The 25,831-nt window shown below is 39.2% G+C and overlaps 1 protein-coding gene across 1 annotated transcript in view; it reads right to left on the minus strand.

Annotated features, from left to right (window-relative positions):
* The window catches only part of LOC119797288 (ubiquitin carboxyl-terminal hydrolase 43-like), a 155,211-nt gene extending 129,867 nt beyond the window's left edge, over window positions 1-25,344 (minus strand). Inside the window, exons 1-2 of the mRNA XM_038306305.1 lie at window positions 24,446-25,344; window positions 10,390-10,539 (exon numbers count right to left, since the gene is read on the minus strand). Of these exons, the coding sequence (XP_038162233.1) occupies window positions 10,390-10,539; window positions 24,446-25,060 (765 nt within the window). The 5' untranslated portion in view covers window positions 25,061-25,344. The remainder of the gene's footprint in view (window positions 1-10,389; window positions 10,540-24,445) is intronic.
* Between the last annotated feature and the right edge of the window lie 487 nt (window positions 25,345-25,831).

Here is a 25,831-nt window from a genome sequence, read left to right on the forward strand (position 1 = left end):
ATGGTGATTTTATTGTCGAGCTGAATTTGGCCTCTGGGCAAAATGCTTTAAGTACAAATACATGCTTTAATGACCAAGTTTACACTGTGCTTAAGTGGCAAGATAATCCTCCTGACACTAAAAGGAGCCTAGCTGATGCAGTTTTATCAGGAGAATGAGAGACACCGGAGCCAACAATGCAGATGAGCTGAGGGCCTCAGTGGAGCGACAGGCTGATCTCTTTCCATGCCAGGCTACACTGATGCAGCAATGAAAGCAAGTTTCCCATCTCAAATACCAAGTGCTTCATTTTCAGTATAACTGCATCTTTGTGCTATTAGATATGCATGTTTCTTTTGCTCTTACTGAATACTCATATTTTTTGAGAAAGTCTGTTTTGAGTTTACATTAACTTTAAGCCAACTATGACGACCTTTTAAAGGTACACTATGCAACCGGTGTTGATTTTCCAGCGAGACTCCCCCCAGAGGGCGAAAGTAAAAGTGCACTGTCGTAAATATGCACAGCTGTTCTCCTGGTTTCTCCGTCAAGCCAGGCGCGGTTGTTTTGAGCTTAGCAGACAGGCGAACGCAACGAATGACTAATGCTGCGTTCACACCGCAGCTGGCGCGACGGAAGCAGCGAGTTTACATGCAAAGTCAATGGTTGACGCGCGTCAAGGCGCAGCAAAGGAGCAGCAGGCCCAGCGCGTCTGAGCAGCTGAAGCAGGGAGAGAGACACAGCGCTGATGATCAGAGGCTATGATCTCTCTCCTCTTAAACAGTTTATTGACGCCTAAATTAACTTAAAATGCAGAAATCTGCCGGCAGAATATGCAGTTTGGATTATTTAGATGAAAAACACCTACCAGCTGCCGCGGTGAACCGCAAGGACGTGACCTGGCCAGAGGCTGCTGATGAAGGGGTTCCTTCTGTCGGCGCACCGATGGTATGTGGGGGTCTGAGCGGCTCTGACAGAAAAAATATTGAAGGCAGGATAATAATCTGAATGAACTGACGGCACTGATTACGTTTTCAGGTGTATTTTCTCATTTAAACACATATTAAAACTACTTTATTCCAAATGATCACAGCAAATATAGCTGCAAGGCAGAGAAAGGATAGTGAAGCTCCGCCCAACGCGCGTCAGACACACTTTTGCACCGCACAGCCAGAGCAGCAAAGCTGGCTTCAGCTGCGCATCAGAACTAACTGGTTCAAGCAGCAAAAATGAAGCAGCAGACACGATTTTGCTGCTTTTGCTGCGTGAACGTAGCATAACTGCACAAGGATCGCCACTGTGCTAGCAACGAGAATGCTTTTAACTGGGGGGTGTAGCAGTTCTCGGCCGTAAAGCAAGACTGACTCTCACGAGACTTCTGAGCCTGTGGGTGCGGGTCGGTGCTCCTGCAATTGCAAGTGCAGTATTTCCCCCACAGACCACCAGGGCGGCCGAGAATACCTTTGTTCAACCTGAAATGACTCATTTAATCATCCAAAACGTTATGGAACACATTAATTAACTGAAAAATGTTGCATAGTGTGCCTTTAAATGACTTTCTAACTTCTTAAGCCATACTCTTTCACAGATTAAGCATTACTTCCAATAAATTAGCTCTTGCTCCAATCCAACTATATTAAAGAGGGATTTCTCTTTCTAAAGCGTAAAATTTGATTCGAATAAAAGATGAATATTCTGCTCAAATGGCTCATGGCAGAGCAGTTTGAAGTTCCAGTAGAGGAATATCAAGTCTGCACTGCGCCTGCAGGCATACTTTCAGAAGGAGCCACACTGAGAGGAAATCGAACACCACATCGTCAGTGTCTATACCCTCCCTGTTCTGGGGCAGCATGTTAAACACAGAGCATGTTTGCACTGCAAAAGGTTGTTGCACTCTTTTTTTGACGCATTATAATTGGTCTGTGGGGCTAATTTCGTAACCTCTGCAGAGAAAAAAAAGGGTACTGTATGTTGTGTCATCTAAACATTTCTGGAGATTTTTATAATGACATTAGCTGGTGGAGAAAATCACTTGTCAGCATGGATTTTAGATGTTAAATAACTCCATGTTAAATAAGTTCCTAAAAAGGTCCAAATTTGCACTTTAATGAAGTCATAACTCTGCTAGAAGTCCAAAAGTTCCCACAGGACCAAGCAACTTATGATTGGTTACTTTTCAGGAAATTCTGCCTCTTGAGGATATATTCTTCTTCCTACAAAATAGAACTTTATTGATCTCAAAATGGAGAAATGAACTCTCTACATTTAACTAATGGGCTGCCACTGTGCAGTGCCCGGGGAGCAGTGTGGGATTAAGGGTCTTGTTCAGGAACCCAGACTGCAGGCTGTGAGGATACAACCGGATACTTGCAACCTTCTCACTGCTCTAACTACTAGGCCAACACTCTCCCTACAAAGCAAAGCAACTTCATGCCAACAGCTTCTCTTCAACAGTTGGCAGTTGGTAAGCTATCATTAACACTGATCTCCATTATTCACTGGATTGCTGATTGCCTGTTGGTAGTACGGGGTTGAAGTGAAGCCACCTGCCGCCATATTGGTACTCCCTTATTAGACCGGTTGCAATGTAAACAAATGTGCGCTACAGCATCGAACAACGAGGACGTTCTCATTTTCAGGGGGACTTAGGACTTTTAAAATAAAGATAAATTCATCACTTTGACACTTGCTGATTCATAGCACAAGTAGATTACTTTAGCTTATAATCCAAAAAAGTAGGCAACATCACATTACATAGTCGTTATGAAGTCAATGAAGTCTATAAACCATGTAATATAACATATTATACAAATCCATCTGAACAATATTAATGTGCTAATGGAGCATAATAATACAGATGTGCCAAAAGTACTAAATTGATGATGTATATGCAATACACATGTAATTCATGCATGCATATTTTATATATACCTATATACAGGGATCAAATGCAATATATGAGCACATGATTTTTGTCAAATGAGAAATACAACAAACACTACAACAACGACAGCGTCATTCACTTAATAAAGAATTACTACACTTACATTTCATGGTGAATTACTTTCTATTTACTCTACTTTCTATTTTCTTACGTTAAACACGATGTCAGTGGCTAATTTAGTCAATATTTTAGAGTCAGTCCGAGAAGGCCAGACTAATATTAGGCTACATAGTATACTGTAGGTTACATCGCGTATATGTGGATTTTCTTGGTTAGTACATCCACTGATTGAAATTACCACAGCCGGCAGACTGCTTGTTTTTGCAGCCAAATGCTACACGTGAAGGCGTTTTTACTGTGTGTCTCCATTGGAGTAGGGAGTACAAGCATGGCAGACGGTGGCTTCACTTTTTTAGGCCAATCAGCAATCCACCAATCATCATCAGTGATCATTAAATATACCATGGTCTTGGAAAATACTTGATTCTGATTACCTGTAGGGTGTCCATTGAAAAGGGTTATAGGACAGCTACAGAAAAAGTTCTGGTCAAATAGTCCAATTGCTTCTGCTAGCTCAAACGTTACCTGGAAACAGGAAGATGGTTCACGCTGGTTACCTTAGCAAGGCATCATAACTCATGATGCCTGAAGACTCATAACCTTGAAGAGTAGCCAATCAAAGGAGCGTTCCTTTTTTTTCGGTAGGTGATGAATTCAAAGTTACAAAAGTAGACAGGAGCAAGCAGAAACAGGTCCACACGTTAGTAAGAGGCAGGCTGTGCAAGTGTGGAAATAAAGCCAAAAGCGGCAATCTTATCTACTGGAGCAATGTGGTACTGTAACACATTGCTTAAACACATATAACGAGTAGTTTATGGGTGTTTATTATATTTATTGTTTATTTATTGTGTGTGTGCACCTTTTGCAGAATCCTGATGCCATACGCTATGACTTTTTTGTATACGCTTTGATTTTTTTGTAGTTTTAGGACAATTTTCTAGTCGTGCAACAAGATGATGGTCGATCCAACTCTTGGCCTAATTGTGCAGTATACAAGGGGTCACAGGAGACGACTGGCACCTCACGATGAGCTCCTGATCAGAAATCGTAGGATGCAAGAAAGTCAAACCTGTTTGATATTTTGGTCATGAGTGAATCATTTGTAGCAGTGACATGACTAGACTGAGAGCTCTGTCCTGTGAGATTTTCATGTCAAGCATGCGTGAAACAAAAACACAGAAGTTTGTTCTTCTTCTTCCATTACTAGCAACAGTACCTCTGTTTATTGCATTGCATGTCAGGATCGTTCAAGACCCTCACCTGTATCCCATTCTTTACAGACCCTAAAGTGAGGGCGTTTTTTAATATTCTATCACTTTAAAATTACAAACCTCAGTGTAGTTTAATGCAGTTTAATGTTTTATATTGACATAAACAGAGCATCATTTGGAATATAAAAATTGTGTTGTAAGGATAAATTCAGCTACTTTAGTCTTTAAGATGATATACCTTCTTAAGTTACATAATTTAAAAACAGTTAAGCTTTATTATTTAAATTTTTTTTTTTTTTTGCGGGAAAAATGAAGCTGATCAGACAGGGGAGGATCTAGGATCCTAGGAGATAAGGGGCTTAGCCCCAAGGGTGAAGATGAGAGAGTAGACTTTCTTCTAAATCCCGTTCTAATGTAAAATATGACAGATTACTGGATTAAAGAAATTTCTACAATCGGTCTCCGCCAGTCACGTGACATCTGTTGCTAAGACGCCATTTTTGGTGGAAAAGGCGTAGTGTAAACAACCGCAGCATAGCTAAACGAAGGACTAAAGGATTGAGTTTGTTTCTCTGACTATATGGAAAAAAGTAAGCAGAATGCGAAATTACCGGACAGGTGTCGTGCCAAGGTAGTTATCCCTGCGAAAATTTGTATCCCCTCGTCGGGAGCGCGCACGGAGTAGGAAGAACAACCCGACTTAACTCCGCTTCAATTCCAACGTGCAGAACTTGAAATTTGAAAGGTTTTACGTGTATGAAAGTTGAGCTTTACTGTTTTATTCTTTACTTCACGTGTTATAGCAGAATATTGCCAGTGATATTGATTTAAAACTGATTATAAAACAAACGTTTGCTTGAAAGCTGGTCGCTGACAGCAGTGTCTACTCCTCCCTCTGAAAGCAAACAGATCCTTGTTCTTTTCCACACGTTCATTAAAAAAATCTCTCATTGTTTCACAGTGTCCAAATGTTCTCATCCCATTGAAAACTGTTGTAAACCATATACTTGTAATAAAAATGAAATAGAAAATGGAGTGTACGTGTAATCATGAAAGATTATATGCAGAAGGAAATATTTTTTTCCTGGTTGAAATTTAGTACTTAAATCTATATTTGTGTTTATAGTAACGTACAATTTATCTATGTTGTACTATCCTTAATAAACAGTTTGTCTTCTAACATCAGCCGTTTTATTTCATCCCATTTTGCCACAATTGGCAATATGGGATAAAATAAAACCTGCTGTAATCTGTTCCCCCTGTCTAAATCAGACAAAAAAGGCCCCAGCTTTTTCATTTTTGGCTTATAAGCATCTTTTATGATGCAAAAAATGAAAAAGCTGGGACCTTTTTGGCCTGATTTAGACAGGGGGGAACAGATTATAGCAGGTGGCCTGCTATAATTTGTTCCCCCTGTCTAAATCAGGCAAAAAATGCCCCAGCTTTTTCATTTTTGGCTTGTAAGCATCTTTTATGATGACAATTTATTCCTGAAACTTTGGATGTGATGGACCTTTATTTCTTAAAGTTATAAGGGGGGAACAAATTATAGCAGGCCACCTGCTGTAATCTGTTCCCCCCTGTCTAAATCAAGCCAAAAATGTCCCAGCTTTTTCATTTTTGCATCATAAAAGATGCTTATAAGCCAAAAATGAAAAAGCTGGGGCCCTTTTTGCCTGATTTAGACAGGGGGGAACAGATTATAGCAGGTGGCCTGCTATAATTTGTTCTCCCCTTATAACTTTAAGAAATAAAGGTCAATCACATCCAAAGTTTCAGGAGTTAGTTGTCATCATAAAAGATATTTTTAAGCCAAAAATGAAAAAGCTGGGGCCTTTTTTGTCTGATTTAGACAGGGGGAACAGATTATAGCAGGTGGCCTGCTATAATTTGTTCCCCCCTTATAACTTTAAGAAATTAAGGTCAATCAACTCCAAAGTTTCAGGAGTTAGTTGTCATCATAAAAGATGTTTAAAAGCCAAAAATAAAAAAGATGGGGCCTTTTTTTGCCTGATTTAGACAGGGGGGACAGATTACAGCAGGTTTTATTTCATCCCATATTGCCAGTTCTGGCAAAATGGGATGAAATAAAACGGCTGATGTTAGAAGACAAACTGTTTATTAAGGATAGTACAACATAGATAAATTGTACGTTACTATAAACACAGATATAGATTTAAGTACTAAATTTCAACCAGGAAAAAAATATTTCCTTCTGCATATAGTCTTTAATAATTACACGTGCACTCCATTTTCTATTTCATTTTTATTACAAGTATATGGTTTACAACAGTTTTCAATGGGATGAGAACATTTGGACACTGTGAAACAATGAGAGATTTTTTTAATAAACGTGTGGAAAAGAACAAGGATCTGTTTGCTTTCAGAGGAAGGAGTAGACACTGCTGTCAGCGACCAGCTTTCAAGCAAACGTTTGTTTTATAATCAGTTTTAAATCAATATCACTGGCGATATTCTGCTATAATATGTGAAGTAAAGAATAAAACAGTAAAGCTCAACTTTCATACACGTAAAACCTTTCAAATTTCAAGTTCTGCACGTTGGAATTGAAGCGGAGTTAACTCGGGTTGTTCTTCCTACTCCGTGCGCGCTCCCGACGAGGGGATACAAATTTTCGCAGGGATAACTACCTTGGCACGACACCGGGACTGGCAGCCTCTCACACAACACGATCGTGTCATTTCTGGTAAATAATTGTGCCGAAAGAACAGCCGCGTGTGGGTTAACTCGACTTTCCACCTATTATGGTGGTTTTCCAACGATGCACCGCGCCCGAGGTAAACATTGACGTCACCTGGCGCAGACCGATACTACATGCTATCACACATAACAATTCCCCCTCGATTACATGGGAAGAAATGAATTCACCTGCAAGTCTTTAACTGTGTTTATCCCTCTCTTCATCAACAGCAAACTCTGTGGATTTGGTCAAATTTGATCATTATTTGCCAAAGTTATCAGAGGGAAATCATATATTTTAGCCGCCTGATAGAATCCGTTTCCCCATAACATGGGAAAAAAAATAAACAAATCCAGTGAAACTGTCATTATTTTTCATATATCATGTTTAAAACATTTATTATTTTATATTTTTAAATCCAAAATAGTTGTTGGATTATCTTTATTTAATGTATTTTAATTCTCAATTCCAAATGTCTGCAATAGCATTGCTCCAGACATTTGGAATTAAGAAACATCTTCAAACTTGGAAAACAATGCCCAGTGGTTTTGGTTTGAACTTTTTTTTTTTTGAATATTTATGAATTGTTAGATAAACATTTAAACAGAAAATATATTTCATAAAGATAATCAAAGGGGGAACGGATTCTATCAGGGGGCTAAAATATACGATTTCCCCCCTCATAACTTTGGCAAATAATTATCAAATGTCACTAAATCGAGAGGATTTGTTGTTGATGAAGAGGAATAAACACAGTTAAAAATGTGCAGGTAAATTAATTTCTTCCCATGTTATGGAGGAGGAACGGATTATTTCAGGCAGCTGAAACATCAAGTCTCTCCTCCTCCCATATCTTTGGGAAGTAAAAAGCATCTGTTTCAGATTCTCAAAAATTGTTTGTGTGATATCATGCAGTATACTAGGAATGTCCTTAATCCAGTAATCTGTCATATTTTACATTAGAACGGGATAAATCAGAAAGTCTACACTCTCATCTTTTCAGGAATATTTGTGTCCTGCTATCAGCCAGTTTCCATCCTCTGATATCAGCAATTAAAAATGATTAATACTCACTACTGTTGGAAAACTGTTTGGGGACTGACTTTTATTTCTGTCAGGTTTAAGTGACAGAAGTTGGAAAAAGACGATTTTCTTGGCGTTTAAAATAACACAAAATAGCTTTAAAGCACCTTGTCTATTTATTTATTTTACAATTTTGTAAACAACAGCTGCTGATTAAACTGGATGTTGCAACCGTGACATGATTATAGCTGATTTTAGCGAGAAATCGATCAGACGCGTCGTGAAAATGGTCCCATCCGCCATGTCCGCCTCTCTGGCTTCAATGCGATTCCCGAAATAAGGGGAACAGAATTTCATACACCACCGGGACAAACAACGTCTGGAAGTCAGTCAGAGCTTCACATCCTTGGAACATCAGTCTGTTTAGCAACAGCCATTGGTGAGAACTTCTTCTTCTGCACGGGAATGCTACGGGCTGCTTTACTGCCTTTGCTGCCACCATCTAGTGAAATCCAGTACTGCACATTTTACTCAGATCAGCTCAGAAGCGAGATCCGGGGCTCTAGGGGAAACATCCAGGGCTGCAGCCCAAGTAGCCGCCCCCTAGATCCGCCACTGTGATCAGAGTTGAAGGGAAGACAGATTGAGGTAAATACAGGGTAAACCTTATGGACAATATGCCAGAAGCTACAGAAGACCTGAGAGTGGGAGTTACACCTTAAGGGCTGGTTATCCTCCCGCAGCAGTGTGTCGCAGTGAGCTTCTCCCAGATATTTTTGCTTTATGCCCAATATTGGAACATGGTCTTCGTTGTGTTATTCCACGCCACAACGCAAGAGGGAGGGGGGGGTTGCACATTTGTGTTCACTGCAACACATGCAGACGACCTGGTTTCTGAGTATAAATCAGCCTTTGAAGCGGCAAAAAAGCATTTGATAACCGGAGCCAAAATTAATCAGTACAGATAAGGAAAAGTACTTAGGCGAAAATGGCCAGGTCAGTGTTTCAACCAGCCTGGCTAAGCTAGAGACAACTTTTCAAAATTTAATCAGGGTCTGAAAATCACTGCTACAAAGTGCATTATGTAATCCATCCCCACAAATCTGTATTTATAATGTGAGAAATCCTCTCTTAAAAAAATCATGGCGATGCGTTGCTACTAATGTGCACGTTTTTGGATTTACACAAAGAACATCTCTGCTACACAATGGTGCACGCTCTTTTTCTTTTCTTTATTCTTCTTCTCTTCTGACAAGGGGTTATCATATTTAATGTCTTTAACATTTAAAATATTCCAAATACGGATCGCAGGCTAAAACCAAATCTATGGTCGTATCAACAAAGAAACCAGCTTCTAAAAAAACAACGCGAATCAAAAGTGATGTTAGGATTGACAACAGTCGTCAATATCACTAGGAAGCCGAAAGATATATTTTAGCCTAACTGGCTCAAGCTACATCCTCGGTGAAATAAGCTGCTCCATCTGTAAAATCTACAGTCCTGAACCTTTTACCAACCAAAGCTGTAAAACCTCAACTTTGCACCACAGCCACTCTGAAGGTGTTTCTCCCACTGCAGCAGTGAATAGGAAATGTGAGGCACATTCAGCTAAAAATTTCATGTCCAACGCTATCCACTATGCAGAAGTGCAGCCTGAAGATGAAATAAAGGAGATTCTTAAAACTGCTTACTTTGTTGCATATAACAAAATGACCAAAGAAAAAAATTACTTACATATACATTGATCTGAGGTAAGAATATATTAAGCTGCGTAAGTAACAAGTTTTTTCCCTGGAAGGTTTTTCCATCCTAAAAAATATGTTCTTCCTTTAAGCCCAAAGTTAAATGAGGAAAAAAAGGAGATCATGCAGGGTAAAGGGCAAGAAAGAGCAGCTGAAACAATAGCTAGGAAGATAAACAGTGCAAAATAAAAACCAACATATTAATCTGAGGTTTGATTAGCACAACTTAAGATCATGTAATCATTAATAATTCCCCCAAAAATGCATAAATCCCCTCACTCTCAAACATATAAGGGTGGAATTACCCCCAATTTCAAAAGTTAATTTCAGGCACTGACCAATGGACAAAAAGTTCAGGCTCTACATTGGTTCAAAGTAGAGTCAAACCCCAAATACTTGCATTAATTGGTAGTAATGATTTAAAGGGTCTTGTCTAAATGTTATTACTGTAAAGGATTCAGCTCAAGTACTATTTATTTCACTTCATAATTATGCACTATTCTGTGTTTTTTTATTACCTGGCAGAATGTGAACATGTCCAACGTGTATGAATACATATGCATAGCACTGTATGTGATGACAAAGATGTGTGAACTTTAAAAAACAAGGAAATTACACATCTACTTGGATGATATATGCAGAATTTGAAAAGAATATTTGGTTCATCATCTTCTAATCTGTTCCAATGATGCTGGTTCTGTGTGGTCAGATAGTATGCTTGGGTCTTACCTTTTCAGGAGTTTTGGTCCTGCTGTTGTTGTTGCTGTGAAACGCCTTAATGACGTCTTCATGGACGCGATCCAACAGCCACAATAGGAATTCCAAGGCATCATGCTGCGAGTTACCACGAAACTGCGATCCGTGCTTGGACACGACCGTCTGAGAGGAGACACAGCGACATGAAGACATTAACAACCTTTTAAATGTATTCTTACTCCTAATTTGTTTCATAAATTTCAGACGTTTTTTTCATCTTATATAAAATGCTAACAAAACATGAATTTGCAATTTTCAGGATTTTTCTCTAAACCCTTTTCATTCTGATACCCCTAAGTGATACGAAAATAAATCTAGTAAGCGTCAGAGGTTTATTAACTTAAAGGACGGATGGAAAATTGAAAAGCTACTACGACAGCAACCAAACAGAAAGAACAAAGTAAAATAATGTCGGGTATGCACTAGGGCAGAGTAGTTTCGATTCATACAGCTCTAAATCGAATAATTTCGATTCGATCTGTTTTTACAATAAAGAAAGTGGTTCAACTGTGTTTCAATACTGGTAGTGTGTAGCACAAGATACTATCAACTTAGTGGGTCCCCATAATGTCACATATCCAGCACATTATCTTTAGCTGTTTTAAATCCAAAATGGTTCCAGACATCAGACTTCAGTTGGGACAGCTTCCTGAGTTATGTGTTACTTGAGTTGGCATTTGCACAGACTTGCTCATTTGAATGTGAACGTCACGCGCGTCACTATAAAACTAATGAATCTCATACGCTACACATCGCTTTTGCAAAAATGTAAAGGAAACGATTCAAAATCGATTTTTTTACCCAGCCCTAGTATACACTATGATCATTTCCCGTACCAGACGTGGGCTGAAGAAAAAATCTTAGATGAATCTTTGATTGGCAGGTTCTAGGACGTCCGTTTTTACAGCCTTGCTCTTAAAGATGACTTGCATTGATTATTTGACAGCGTCTGATATTTAGAATGAGGATCCCACAGTATGACAGCTGTTACCTACATATCAGCAACTAGAAATGCAGCTCTAGATCGAGATGCACCACATTATATTGGTAATAAATAAATCATAGCTGTAACAGTTATAGAAGCATCTCAATAAGTAGCCTGATACATTTAAGCTGTCACATTAACTGTTTTAAACTGTTTATAAACATGAAGAAAATTAATATTATCTTGTCTATTTCAAATAGAAAGATGTATAAAGTGTCTTATTTATCCACTCATAAAACATTGTCATAAATCACGGGGAACCACAGGAGCTTAAGTAAATGGGGAGAGTTTTGGAAGAAGAGGGGCGGGTCTGCACGTTCAGAAAGGTGCTTACTTGCAAAAAAAGAAGGGAAAGAAGTGATAAGTTTGGCATTTATAAATGGGAAATAACCAGACCTTTCTGTGGCAATTAAACAAACCTGAACACACAAGAAGCTGAGAACAGGGAGCCAATGAACTGCTTTGTGGCATGGTGTGGAAACAATCCTGTGATACTGAATGTCAACAGAACAAGGAAGATGATTGCAGATTTCAAAATAAACAGGAAGATTTTTAATAGGGATGCACGATATTGGGATTTTGGCCGATATCCGATATGCCGATATTTTAAAACTCATGTAGCCGATAACCGATATCGATACTGATGTTAAAGCTGGACAAAAATAATTGAAAATAGCAGTTTTGTTATCCATTTCTGACACTTTGAAAAATAATATACTCAAATATATTTTCATATGCTGATATCAAATAGATTTTTAAAAACGCGGTATCGATCTATTTTACTTTCAAAATCTCGTGAAATTTCATCGTTCGGTTACAAACTCTTGTGATATTTTGCAAATTCTTGTGAGATTTTGTTAGTAAAATAGATCGATACCGCGTCAATATTTTAACATATAAAAATATGGCAAAATTTTGTGAATTTTCGGGGGATTTCGTAGCATAACGATGACATGTAGCAATATTTCATTAGTAAAAGAGATTGATATGGTGTTTTTAAATTGCAATATATCAGCATATGAAGATATTGTGATATTTTAATGTATCAATATTTTTTTCCCTCGTCTTTAGAAGTTTTTAAGTCTGTAAAAAAGACGTTTTTGATGAAGAAGAAGAAGTAGTTTTTTTTTTTTTAGACTTTAGAAACTCAGATGCTGATCAAATATCGGGTTAAATATCGGTGGGGTGGCCGATGTCCGATATTCAGTTTTAAGGCCGATACAGGTCGATACCGATAGGGGGCCGATTATATCGTGCATCCCTAATTTTTTAATAAAAACAGTTTCTTCAGTCAGACGATACAGAATATGCCTACAACTATCAGCACCTACAACAACAACTAGGTGAATGAAAAAAAACTACAAAAAACTATGAGTTACTGCAACATTTAATTTCCCTTAGGGATTAATAAAGTATTTTTGAATTGTACCAAAGATAGTTAATTCTGTGTCCCAGAGTGTGTCATTAAACAAGCTGTATACGGTTACTAAACTCAAACTGTGCAGATAGGCCATTTGGAGGGCATCAATTAGTGAAGCAACAGGGGGCGCATGGTAACTGCAGAGGGTCAGATACACCTAATAAATATGGGCAGCCACAAAATGAAAGTCATAACAATTTTCTTTCAAAGCTTCCCTCAAGACAGGTAGCAGCAAACATAGGAAAAGATGCTCTGATCAAACAAGACTAAAAGTAATTGATGCAAAATGGTTGCTTCACATTATCCTGAATACACCATCTGTATAATGAAACTGTTGTCATGCTACGAGAATGTGTTTTTTCAGCAGGTTCAAGCTGTTCGCGTTGATGGGAAAATAAATGAAGCTAAATCATGGAAACAAAAACAAAAGACCTGCTTGAAGTGCCAAAACACATAAGCCTGGAATAAAGGTTCACTTTTCAGCAGGACAGTGATACTAAACATACAGCCAGAATTCAAGAGATTAGGTAAAAGCACATTCCTGTGTTAGAAAAGCCTAAAGTCCAGAGTAAAAGTCCCAAATAGCAAGAAGCTTAAGAGAAGCTGTTAAGTGTGTTTGTGAAAAAGAGGCTTCTAAATGAGCAGCTTTATCCTGCATTCTCAGAACAATGATCAGAGAAATCATAGAAATGCAAATTTCCACAAATCACGACATGAATGTCTGCAGACAAATACTTCCACTGAAGCTGTTAAATATCTCCCTTTTGCTTAAGCTGAAACATAGTTTTTTTGCAAGTTAAAGCAGGTAGTGATACCTTTCCCTTCTATTGAACCAAATGAAAAGATGTCCAGTTATCTAAGCAAAGCCCTGAATAATATCATCTCTAAAAGCAGACTGAGAACTACTTAAGCTCTCACGCTGTGTAACGGCACTTTAAATGCAAACGACACCCAAGCTAATTAGGCATGCAGTTGGCCTCATGAACCTCAGATGACAGCTTATTGAAACAGATTATATTAGACAGAAGTGCAGACATTCGCTGCAAAAAACACTCTAGCCTGGTAGTAAGAATGATAGATTGAAAGTAAAATGATTTTGGAAAACCACAGCAAAGTAAGCACCGGAGTGTCGTTGAGCAAAGCAGGGAACTGAATACTACAGGAACCTTCACTGATATAGGTTGTAACAGAGTTGGCCAGAGAGATAAAAAAAATCAGTCATGTTTTTATTCAATTGAAAGTGAAACCTGAATGTTGTCTTTGAGGTGTTACTAAGACGTGGATAAGAGGACGATGCAGATAAACTCCTGCAGGACAGATGAGGCTTTCTTATCACTTATACACATCTTCTGATCTAGACTTTAAAGGCAAGCTTTCCTCCCCTGATATATGTCAGGGAAGTCAAAAAGCAATAAATGCTGTCATCACACCATCAGTTTGTTCAACATCGCAGAGATAAGTCAGTCAGAAGATATAAAGGTGATATTCAGGGTTGTTTGTCACGCCTTTCCTGAGATAAAACTACTTCTGTTATCATAACTCTGACAGGCTTTCGTGGTTTAGATGTAGATGGCAGTTTCCAAAAGTCACAGGTTTTGAAATACATAAAATGTTTTCTCTCAACATCCATGTGGCTAAAATTGATTGTAATTAGATGCTGTGGAGACTAAAGCGGTTTCGTTAGAGAGAGATTACTTGGGGTGTCAGTCATTTGTGTTTGATGTCTTAAAGCAGCAATTTTCGAATCATGCTCCCCCTGCAAGAAATTTAGAACACATAACTTTTGTACAGTAAACTCTTCCCTCTAATGCAAACTAGATTACAGCAGCTTTTTAGCTGCAAATTGTTACTTTTATAGGAATTGTTTAAGCGCAAGTCTGAATCCTGAGGAAACGGCTTTTCATTTGGTCTCATAAGGTGGTTCAGCAACTCCATGTGTAATGAACTACAACCACATTCTGCAATAACTGCCCCAAAATGTAATACAATCCATGGATGCATTGTGTAATACTTCTGACACATTATTAACTTTATTACTTTTTGCTTGGGTCTTAAGAAGTGAATAGGGGTTTTCCCTACACAAACGTAATGAGTTGACCATTCATACTAAAAAGCTTTATAAATTATCCTTCTTCTTAACTGGATTATGTGCCAAAAACAAATACCATTGGCCAAGTCACTGGTGACAAAGTCTTCACTCACCAAGGGGCTGAAATTCTAATCACCTGTTTGGTAATTTGTCAACAAGAGCTTCACATAACAAATAACTTTGGGCTTCAAAAGAAATATCTTATGCAGAGGGAGAATTCTAACTAATTACAGATAGAAAATGCAAATATTTAGGTGTATAAACTTAAAATTAACACATTAGATCATCTGCTTGGTGGAAAATTCAGTTTTTATTGATTTTTCAACACAGATTGTTCTGGTATTGCATACATTAAGAAATATATATTTAGATGATGTTTAGTTGATGAATAAATAACTAAAGAACCAACTTCTAGAGGTTATTATATGCAGAATCTGACACTGTCTGACATTTTTTGAAATAGAGGAGTGCTGCATTTTTGGAAAAAACATCCAAAATGTATTCATACTAATATATTTAATGCTACAGAAAATACAAAATATGTGAATGGAATTAATTGCATTTTGATGGCAGTCCTAGCAAATTGCAGTTTTGTCGCATTTGATTAAATTTTGAGTCTGAATTTATACATTAAGACCTAATGCTGTGTTACAGAGGTACTCTATGAGATTAATTATATTTCTCTACCTTTACACCATCAACAGCAAACAACAACAAAAAAACAACACTGTCTATACAGTATTCTGCACATACACACAGCATTGAAACATATCATCCTTTAAACACTTAGAAGTACCTGGATGACTGCTGTATACAGAACTGCTACAAACTGTCAATGTTTGAACGTTTAGCTTCTGTTGACTTGTTGCATCAATCTTCCGACTTGTAATTCCGACTTTCTGTTATGATCTTGGCACTGATGTCTGGTCTGATACTCATTTCTTTCATCTCTCTATCTCTGCCCAGTTCTCATTACCACTCATCTGATTCACCTGTTTCAGCCTCTGTTTAACCAGCCTTCAGACCAGTCATCAGTGCCAGATTATTCGAGCGTATGATGAGAGTTCTCTGGTGTGTTCTGATTGCCTGATCCTGACCTGTTCTGCCTCTGGACATCTGATCTTGCCTGTCCCCATTCTGATCTGTGTGCCTGACTTGTCTTCAGACTCCTGCTGAATATCTGCCTGTCTGTGAACCGAACCCGGAACTGTTTACAGACACCGTCCTGGATTTTCCTCCGGCACCTCTTCAGACTTTTAATCTCCTGCCTGTCCTCCGACCACCGGGACATCAGCGTCTGGGACTCTTTGAGCGACGCCTGCTGCATCTTGTTGGCAGGCGACCGGCTGGAACCAACCTCATCCTCTGGGCACGGACACCAGGATTAGGTTGAGCTTCCTGCCTTAGACGCCAACACTGTTCACTTTTTCAAATAAGTTTTGAGAAATCCAACTGTCTTTCTGCCTCGAATACTGGGTCCAATCTTTTTGAGCGTAACACTTTTAGGGGCTTTCCAGTCAAACTCCCTACTTTTGATCTGCACATGAAACTGGGAAAAATAAATAAATTGCTACTTTTAGGTGCGTTTTCTCACTTCACATTTCACAAGAAATTCGGCTGACGAGAAACAGACAGAAAAATTTGCACAGCTGATGCTTTCTTTACTTTGGAAAGTCAAACAAAGCCGCTGGCATCTTTGCGTCTAGCAGATCTCCAGAGATGGTCTTAGTTCGGATAGTCCAAGAGCTACGGCTGGGTCACATACACTTTATGTGGAGCTTTTGTGAAGTGAGAAATCAGAACAAGAGCCCCAAAAGAAAGAGAACAAACATTATGCCCCCCTCTGGAGCTAAGGATCCACAGCAAGAGGCCGGAAGAGTACAGCGGACACAGAGAGCACCAGAGTGGAGGAGAGGTTTTGGCTGGCTGGCGCTGGCTCTGTAGGGGAGTGGCGGCCTAGTTTTAGGGGAGTGGCGGCCTAGTGGTTGGGGCATAGGGCTTTGAATCCTGAGATTGTGAGTTCGATCCCCCACTCGCACAAACCACTCTGGTGCCACTTTGGGTCCCTGAGCAAGACCCTTGACCTCTCACTGCTCCCTGGGTGCCTCACAATGGCAACTCACTGCTCCCTAAGGGGAAGGGTTGAATGCAGAGAAGTAAGTTTTTTCACCTCCTTCAAATGTGGATTTGAGGATGCAACAGGCGCTCTGGCTTCGCTTTAATCTCCATAAACAAGCCTTTAGCCTCTCAGAAATCGTGTGCGTTGCCTTGTTACCGCTCGCAGCATGCTTGACCTGCCCACTAGTTAGGGATAACTCGTAAATCAGTCACTCAAGGTGCAAAAAGACGCATCTGGTGTGGGCGCACTTTTATACCTCTCAGGTAAGACTTCAAAAAAAGAAAGTGTGCCACGCAGCCAAACCTTACTTTTTGTAAGAATTTGGGGTTCTGTGAAAGGGTGGGGGGTTATATAACTTCAGTGCGCTGCATCAGGTTGGGGGTGGACATAACTCTACATCTATTACAGCCTGAGAAAACTGCTTCTTTATTCAGTCTTTCTGTACTTTAGATTTAGGAACATTTTTAAGGACATTTAACCCATTTTGTTTTATTTAATAACATTTTTGTTTTAGTTCTAAGTTTTTTATATTTCTAAACTGTAATTCAATAAAATATTGTGTTTTTATGCTGAATATAATTAAAACACCATAATCTCATACCTGCTAATTATGCTCTCTAGCTGTGGTAGGTTATGCCTGCTACCTGACAAATACTCTGAATCAGTCTTCTTAGTAATAGTTAAACTCAGTGCCGCAGCTCATGAAACATTCAGGCTTGTTTTGATATTGCCTTCAGACCATGATCTAAACTAACATCCAGCAGCTCTGCAGCCAGTCATTACAGCACAGCAATAACAGTGATTACCATCAGCTCTTGTCTGAGCTATATAATTACAGTAGTGGAAAAGCCAATGAGTATTTTATTACCATCTGAAGTGTAATGGTCACTTTGTAATGCGTGCAACCATTTAACACCAGATAAGATCTGAAATACCAATTTTTCTACTAAGAGTAACTATTTCAATTGGCTTCCAATCTCTGGTTGCTCTAGTTGCATTTATTTGTTTCTCCACTTAAAATGTTTATCATCTGTTTAATGCTAATAAGATTTTAAGTTCTTTAAGTTGTAAAGTATAGCTTGTGCAAAATGAGAAGAAATGTTCATTTTAAATTGAGCAGCAGGTTCCCAATCTCTCTAACAATTAACTTTATGCGAGATGTAATTTACTACAAAATCAACAAAAAATATTTTCCAGTATCAGCTAGAAGAAGGGAAACGCTGCCGCAAACCCTAACAAGAGAGTGAAAACACAGAAGTTGTAATGTTGAACTTCTAAGCTCACCAATCAATACATCCTGCTGGGAGGATTTTCCCTGTTCAATCATTAAATTAACTTCCTTTCTGTCCGCTACATGTTGGAGAAAATAAACTAGCTGCTGGTATGCTGGAATTTCATTAGCATGTTCACTCTGTGGACATTAGAATGCTGAGAAGGAGGACAAGGTTCAAAACACCGGAAGCGTAAGATAGCGTCTTTTAAATGTCTGGTTTAAAACCCCAAAGGAGAACTTAAATGGAGAACTGCTCATTTTTCAAAACATGGTGTCGAATTAAAAAAGAAAGATCAAAACAAATTGTGGTTCATATTTGTTCTCATTACCTCTGAGTTTCTCTGTGGAACAAACTTTGGCTTCAGTAACAGTAACTAGAGGTGAGTCACTTCCAGAAACCTTTAGAAACACCTCCTTGCAAATTAGCTCCAGCTCAGTTAAAGTGAAAAAAAATCTATTTTATTTATTTAGAATATTCTCTACTGGATTTAGAGCAGACCTTTGATTAGGTCAGAGGTCTTGAACAGGGGGTCTGCTACCCCTTAGGGGTCCACAGAGGTACTGCTAAGGGGGTCTTGAAAGTTTTGGTTGATTAGCCTTTTTTGTTTATATTCCCCCCTGCAATTTTTTCCCCTAATTGAAATGTCTTTAAATCTACATTAACATGAATTCAGCAGTAGTAAACAGATAAATGGAGGCAGAAGATGTCTTTCAGTCATCAATGCTCACATTCAGCGACACACAGGAGCTCTTTCAAGCTGGGCACCGTTTCATTCACAACACCTGTCCCATCGACCAGGAATCAGAGTCAGAAATACTTTAATTATTGTCATGGTTTTGGTGCTGTTGTCCTTTAATTTCTCCATGTTTCCTAGTTTTATTGGTTTAATTCCTATTTTGTTGTAGTTTATGTTAGTTCTCAGGTTTTTCTGTTGTTTACTCTGTTGCCCTCCTGTGTGTGTTCCTTTCCCCTTGGCTCCCTCGTTGTGTCCTCTCACACCTGCTCCTTGTCAGCTCGTTAGCCCTGCCTTTGTCTCAGTCAGCTACATATGCTCTCCCTCTGCAGTCACTCCTTGTTGGTTCCTTGTTGTTGCTGATCTCTGCTCACCTCATCTCTCCCTGGCTCCTTGTGCGTGTTTTCCCCTGATGTCTCCATGGTTCTGGTCTGTGTTACATGTATTTTTATTTTATTTATTAGCTTCATGCATTGTGGTTTTACAGTAGCTGTATGAGTATGGCTTACTTTATGAAGGACCAACTCTGCCATATTTAAAAATAAATACAGAAATAAATAAATGCTCAAATGTATAAGCATACAATTAATTGCCAACAAAAAAGTGAGACATAAATGTATATAACTCTTAATTTGCTTCTTTATTTATTTGCCTTTGTAATATTTACCTTATTTTTCTGTCCTTTATAATCTTCAACTTTATTTTTTAATTACTTATATTTTTAAGTATTTATTTATGAGCATGTTATAATATTTTTGTCTGTTTTATTCTTCCATTGTATTTTTTTACCTTAGTTATTTCTTCGCCGCTGTTTTTTCTCACTGCCCTTTTACATTTCTCTCTGCCCTTTTTACATTTCTCTATGCATTTCTATGTCATTATGCAAATGAGGAGGGGGGGTGTCCTAGAGAGTCAACTTCTGCTCATTGGTTGGCTTGGCTGTCCATCTTCTTAACTCACAGAGCTCAGAGTACTAAGTTAAATGTTCTCATTTCTGTTGCTGTTGTTCAATAAAAGTACGTTTTAAGATCATTTGAGGCGAGAATATTATACTTTTAAGCATCACCATATGGCCCATTCACAGATTTAATGCGTAATTTAAAAGAAAATGTGACGAACTTGAGAGGACCGCGGCACCAGCGGAGCTCCGAAGCTGACGGCAGCCAGGTCCGACCACAGCCCATCTGCAGCGGCCCTCTCTCGGCATAACCGTGTGTGAAGCGTGTTGGTTAGCATTTTACTACATCGGTCGAATCTACAGGAGGAGAGTCTGATGTCGAGTCTGAAGTCAGAACTTGAGTAGGGACTTTGCCAAATACAACAAAAAATCGCCATCATAGCCTGGCTATAGACCTGGCTGCCGTCAGCTTCGGAGCTCCGCTGGTTGCCACGGTCCTCAAGTTCGTCACATTTTCTTTTAAATTACGCATTAAATCTGTGAATGGGCCATATGGTGATGCTTAAAAGTATAAGGTTCTCGCCTCAAATGATCTTAAAACGTACTTTTATTGAACAACAGCAACAGAAAAGAGAACATTTAACTTACTACTCTGAGCTCTGTGAGTTAAGAAGATGGACCGCCAAGCCAACCAATGAGCAGAAGTTGACTCTCTAGGACACACCCCCTCCTCATTTGCATAATGACATAGAAATGCATAGAGGAATGTAAAAAGGGCAGAGAGAAATAAACAGCGGCGAAGAAATAACTAAGGTAAAAAAATACAAAGGAAGAATAAAACAGACAAAAATATTATAACATGCACATAAATAAATACTTAAAAATATAAGTAATTAAAAAATAAAGTTGAAGATTATAAAGGACAGAAAAATAAATAAGGTAAATATTACAAAGGCAAATAAATAAAGAAGCTAATTAAGAGTTATATACATTTATGTCCCACTTTTTTGTTGGCAATTAATTGTATGCTTATACATTTATTGAGCATTTATTTATTTCTGTATTTATTTTTAAATATGGCAGAGTTGGTCCCTCATATTACTTAAAGTATGCGCTTCCTACTTCAAACCCCCATGATTTTAATCTCTGCAAACACTTCAAAGATTTTTGTCAGTTTGTTTCTTTTCTTTCCACATTGATGTACCACAATTTATATATCTATCTTGCTGAATCCTAATAAGATGCACTGAGTTTCTCAAAGTAATGAGACAAAATGTGGAACATTTACGGGGTGCGAATACTTTTGCTAAGTGCTAAAGTAAGGCTGTAGTGCTCTGTCTTTGGTGTAGACCTATTGAAGTTGGTTCCACCCTTCCACCTGTGTTTTCTTTGAAGCCAGGAGGTTCTGGAATGTGGGGAGGGTAATGAAAATTTCTATTTTTCCTCAGCAGGAAATAAAACTCTAAGGAGGCCAGTTTAAGGAATGTCAGATCAAAGGGTGATGAGTAAATGCTTTATATGAACCCGAGGCATCCATCCATTTTCCATCACGCTTATCCCTGGGAGGGTCGCAAGGGGTGCTGGTGCCTATCTCCAGCTGTCTAGGGGCGATAGGTGGGGTAGACCCTGGACAGGTGAACCCAAGGCAATAAACATGAAATCAACACAATGTAGAATAGCTCTATATGCAATCTATGTGAAATTATAAACATAGGCCAAAATATATTTGTAACTTTAAGCTGAGAGGAGGAATTAACATGACCGTCAACACACCCTACACCTTTTTCCCACGCTTCCAGGTCAGACTAGATCTTAATGGGTTAATCCAGCTGCTTTAGCCGTGCCTCTGAGGATGAAACACATAACTTTCAGAGGGCAGCAAACTCGTAATCAACTTAGAAATCTAACAAATTAATAGACATACGAAAACACACGCCGATCTCTTTTGTAGAACAGTTTAAAAGCTTTGCGTCATTTTAAGTTTCTGCCACTAGGAGCTAATTTAGCCTCTCAAACTCAAGCTTTGGAGCTATCTGATCATTTTATAATCCTTCCTGCAGGCAGCTGTGGTATTACTCAACAGGCAATTTCTGAGGGCTCAGGCTGCACTAACTCTGGGCCTCTCTCCGGTCACAACGCTGCCAAGAAGAACAGTGTGTGAGCGCATGGGCGTGCGTGCACTACTGCAGGAAACATCTCATAAAGAGGCAGGCTTACTGCTTTTGTTTGAACCTATTTGTTAATCGTGGTGAGGTTTTACATGCTGTTCCCTTTGAATGTGGTGCTGAAGTGGACCGTGCAGGAGAAGAGACAAAGTTGAAGATTTATTGGTGGAATATGAAGTCAAATTTGTGTGAATGTATTTCAGACACAGGGGAGCAAAAGAGCAACTTATAAGAGACGAATAATATCAAATCCAATCAAATACCTCCACAGCTATTAATAATGTCTCTGATATTCTGACACAGCTTCCTTTCAGGCGTCAGGTGAACTGTGATATATTTCTTGTGTAACAGAGTAAGTATGCAAGACTCTGCAGAAATGGTCAAATCCCCCCATTCTTACAGAGTAATTAGCATTTCTAAGAATAAACCTATTGTGAATTTCTTTCTTCACTCTACATTATCCACTTCTCGCCTTGAACTGCGGCCCAATGACAATCTAGAGCAAAGGGCTGCAGGCAGGCAGGCACCTTCCTGTTCCTCGTCTCAGAGTGGGCAGAGTGAGGAAGCCTCAGGGTTCTCTCATAGGGCTCTTTCAGATCCTGAGGGAGCAAAAAAATAAATCTATCCAGGAACTCCAGTTAACATATTGAATTAGCTTTAAGGGGGAAACTTTTCCATACCTTTCAAAGTTTAAGGTTATGCTGCTCTGCTAGAGTAGAGTGTGAGTCAGGCACCTGCTGAACTTGTGGCCCCAGACTGCTGTGACGCTGAGCAGCAGCCTCATTATCACCTCGTAGGGAAGCTCTGAAGTCACAGGCCAACGCACTGCGTGCAGGTTAGAGCTTGTGACGGGCAAATAGGTGCTATGCTATTATCCGAAATGCCTCATGACAATAAAACAAGTCTGTGGCCCCCTGCTGAGTTCTAGCATCCTGCCCTAATAATATATGATTATGTGTGACAGTGCAGAAAGCATCTGTAGTTAAGGTAGAACTGGGTCATTAATGCTATAGCTGGTGTTTGGGTAATGATGGCTGCTGAAACTCTCCTCAACATTTAATTACCACCTAATTATCCCCCTCTGAAAAGTTCTATGGCCAGGACTTCCACTTTGAAGGTTCATTTTCTTTCTTGCAGATTCAGCTCTTTTCATTTTGACAACTCTAGATAAAATACAGCGTTTAATTGAAGAAAAAATCTAGAACAGCTGTATTTATAGACAACACATCTCACAGATCATTTTTTCCTATTCATACAGCCAACCTATTCATCCTGCATAAGTTTGTTTATAGGCAAAAAAAATGTTTTTCCTTGTAAGAAAAATCTAATTGATCAAACTTTAAAAAACCCTCTCTATTAGATACAATGTTTTTTTCTCCTTTCAGGCTTAAGAGCAGAAAGATTTTTTAAGATTATTATTATATACAAAAGATATATACATATTTTCATCATATAAGTAAAATAAAAATGAGGGTAATTTGTGGCGTTCAACAATTTCCCCCCTTTTTAATGTTGTCATTCTGTTGTGAAAAAAAAATCTCTCTATATAAAAGATGAATAAGAACTGCTAGTATCTGCTTTTTTAGGTTTCTACAGTAAAATAATCCTAATTCTTTTTTTATATATATATAATTTCTGGTTGTTATTATTACTATTATAATAATAAACTGCTTTGGAAAGTCTAAAGATGTACAGGTTACGGTGGCTGACCTAAACTAACAAATCAAAGAAGGAAACCTTTAATATGAAGCAGGCAGGAGACCCATGGGATCCACAACCCAATACTGAACAAAATCATTAAAAGATGTTACCATCATCACCACCATCATGTATCAAAGTGGGACATGATGGTGTCAGTATTACCTTATGTGAAAGCCTTTTTTAAGACTAAAAAAAAGCTGATTAGATGGTTAGATGTTATGAGAAGATAGGTGAAGCTGTGACAGAGTTGATACTGAGGCAGAGGTTCATCTTCCAATAGGAAAACAAACCTTAAACATACATGTAGAGCTATGCTGAGGGTTAGATAAGTTCTATTTAGCTATTTTGCAAAGGAAAATGATTGTAACATTTTGATGTAGATGCAAGGCTGGTGGAGAGCTGATTTAGTAAATAATGTGGGGAATGGTGGGGGCTCATGAAGGGCTAAATGGAAATGCACTCCACACTTTTCAGATGTGCAACTGTGAAAAACTTTGAAGGGAACGCATCATTTGCTCTTTGCTTTGCACTGAATTCCATTAGACTGTGTTACTGTTTGGGATTAAGTTAAAGGTTTCTGTTCAGCTTTATAAGGCACCTTAAATGACTGTGACTTTCCTTATCCTGATGTTTAAGTTTGTATACCTTGAAGTCCACTGACAGCTGTGGGGTGTACTCCAGAGTCCACAGTGCTCGCACTACAGATGCCAGCTGCTCCGTGACCTCTCCTTTGGGGGGCCGCTTGTCCTCAGCCCCCAGCCCGTTCCCTCTGCTCTGCCTCAGGTCCAGCTTGTAGCGCTCCAGCCCCAGATACTCCGCCAGGAGATCGGTGTTACTCAGACACTGGACCACCGCGTTCAGGAAACAGGTGTTCCCGTGGTTCTTCAGCCCCAGGACGCCCGGGACTTTGTCTCCATACTGGTAAAGCAGCTTCTCTCTGCCGGCGCACAGAGATGAAGATGTGCTCGGAGGATGTTTGGCCGCTCTATCCCAAGCCGCCGGTGCATCCTCGGTGATTATCCCCGAGCTGGCGGTGAGGGTGCACGGTACGCCGTTCCCAAACCCACCGTCGTCGTCCTCCGCGTCCTGCGCGTCTCCGTCTCCAAAGTGGGTGAAAGTGCCCAAAGTTTTCTTGATTCTGTTCATAAAGCTCCCCACTGACTTTAGAGATTTCTTTCGGAAAAGCTTCCCAGATTTCGTTTTCTTCTCTTTGCTCTTCTCCTCCTTCATGTCCTCCTTGACTCTGGTTTGTTTCTCCATGACGGCACCTTTCACTCCCCCGTCGGTTTATTCTGACGCTGATGATCGAGCGAATACCAAGCCCAGACGCCCATTCCTCTGCCGGTGTCCCGATGGAGGATAGTTACGCGCACAGATGCGCCACTGTCTCGGAATCCGGAGACGGAACGGCGCGGCGTTGTTCCACGGCAAACCTCCCTCATCCATCCTGACACTTACTCAACGCCTTCATTCTGTCTCCTGCAGCTCAGCAGCGGCCGTCCTGCTCCAGCTGAGGCGCAACTTCTGCAGGAAAATGCCCACGCTGTGGCTGTGATTGTGGGACTGTTCCCTCCCACTTTCCAACAACAGGATAGAGATAAGGGATCCCTGAAATTCCTGCAGTGATTGGATTTTAGCTGCAGGATCCTCCCAGATTTTGGTAACAAAACACTAACCAAAATAAAAAGGTTAAGATTTGGAGTGAAAACATCAGTTTTCTTCTTTTCGTGATCAAAATGGATTGGATAAAATGCAATTATCGTTCATTTTACTTTTCAAAATAAACAAAATCCCTGGCAAAGTAAAGGTAGAAGTCCTTTTTTGTCTTCCATGGGCGCACAGTACAAGATAATAATAGGAAAAAGTAATAAAACAACAAAACAAAACAAAAAATAACAAGTTAATTGTTATTAACAACTTAATAGTTAATTGTTTAATATATAAAATGAGCCAAAGAGCCACATTTAGCTCTGGAGCTGCATCTTTCAAACCCCTGAATGTAGCAGTGATCCTATCCAAATATGGGATTAA

This window comes from Cyprinodon tularosa, unplaced genomic scaffold (assembly GCF_016077235.1).
Source record: "Cyprinodon tularosa strain WSP-4 unplaced genomic scaffold, ASM1607723v1 ctg579, whole genome shotgun sequence".
Lineage (NCBI taxonomy): Eukaryota > Metazoa > Chordata > Actinopteri > Cyprinodontiformes > Cyprinodontidae > Cyprinodon > Cyprinodon tularosa.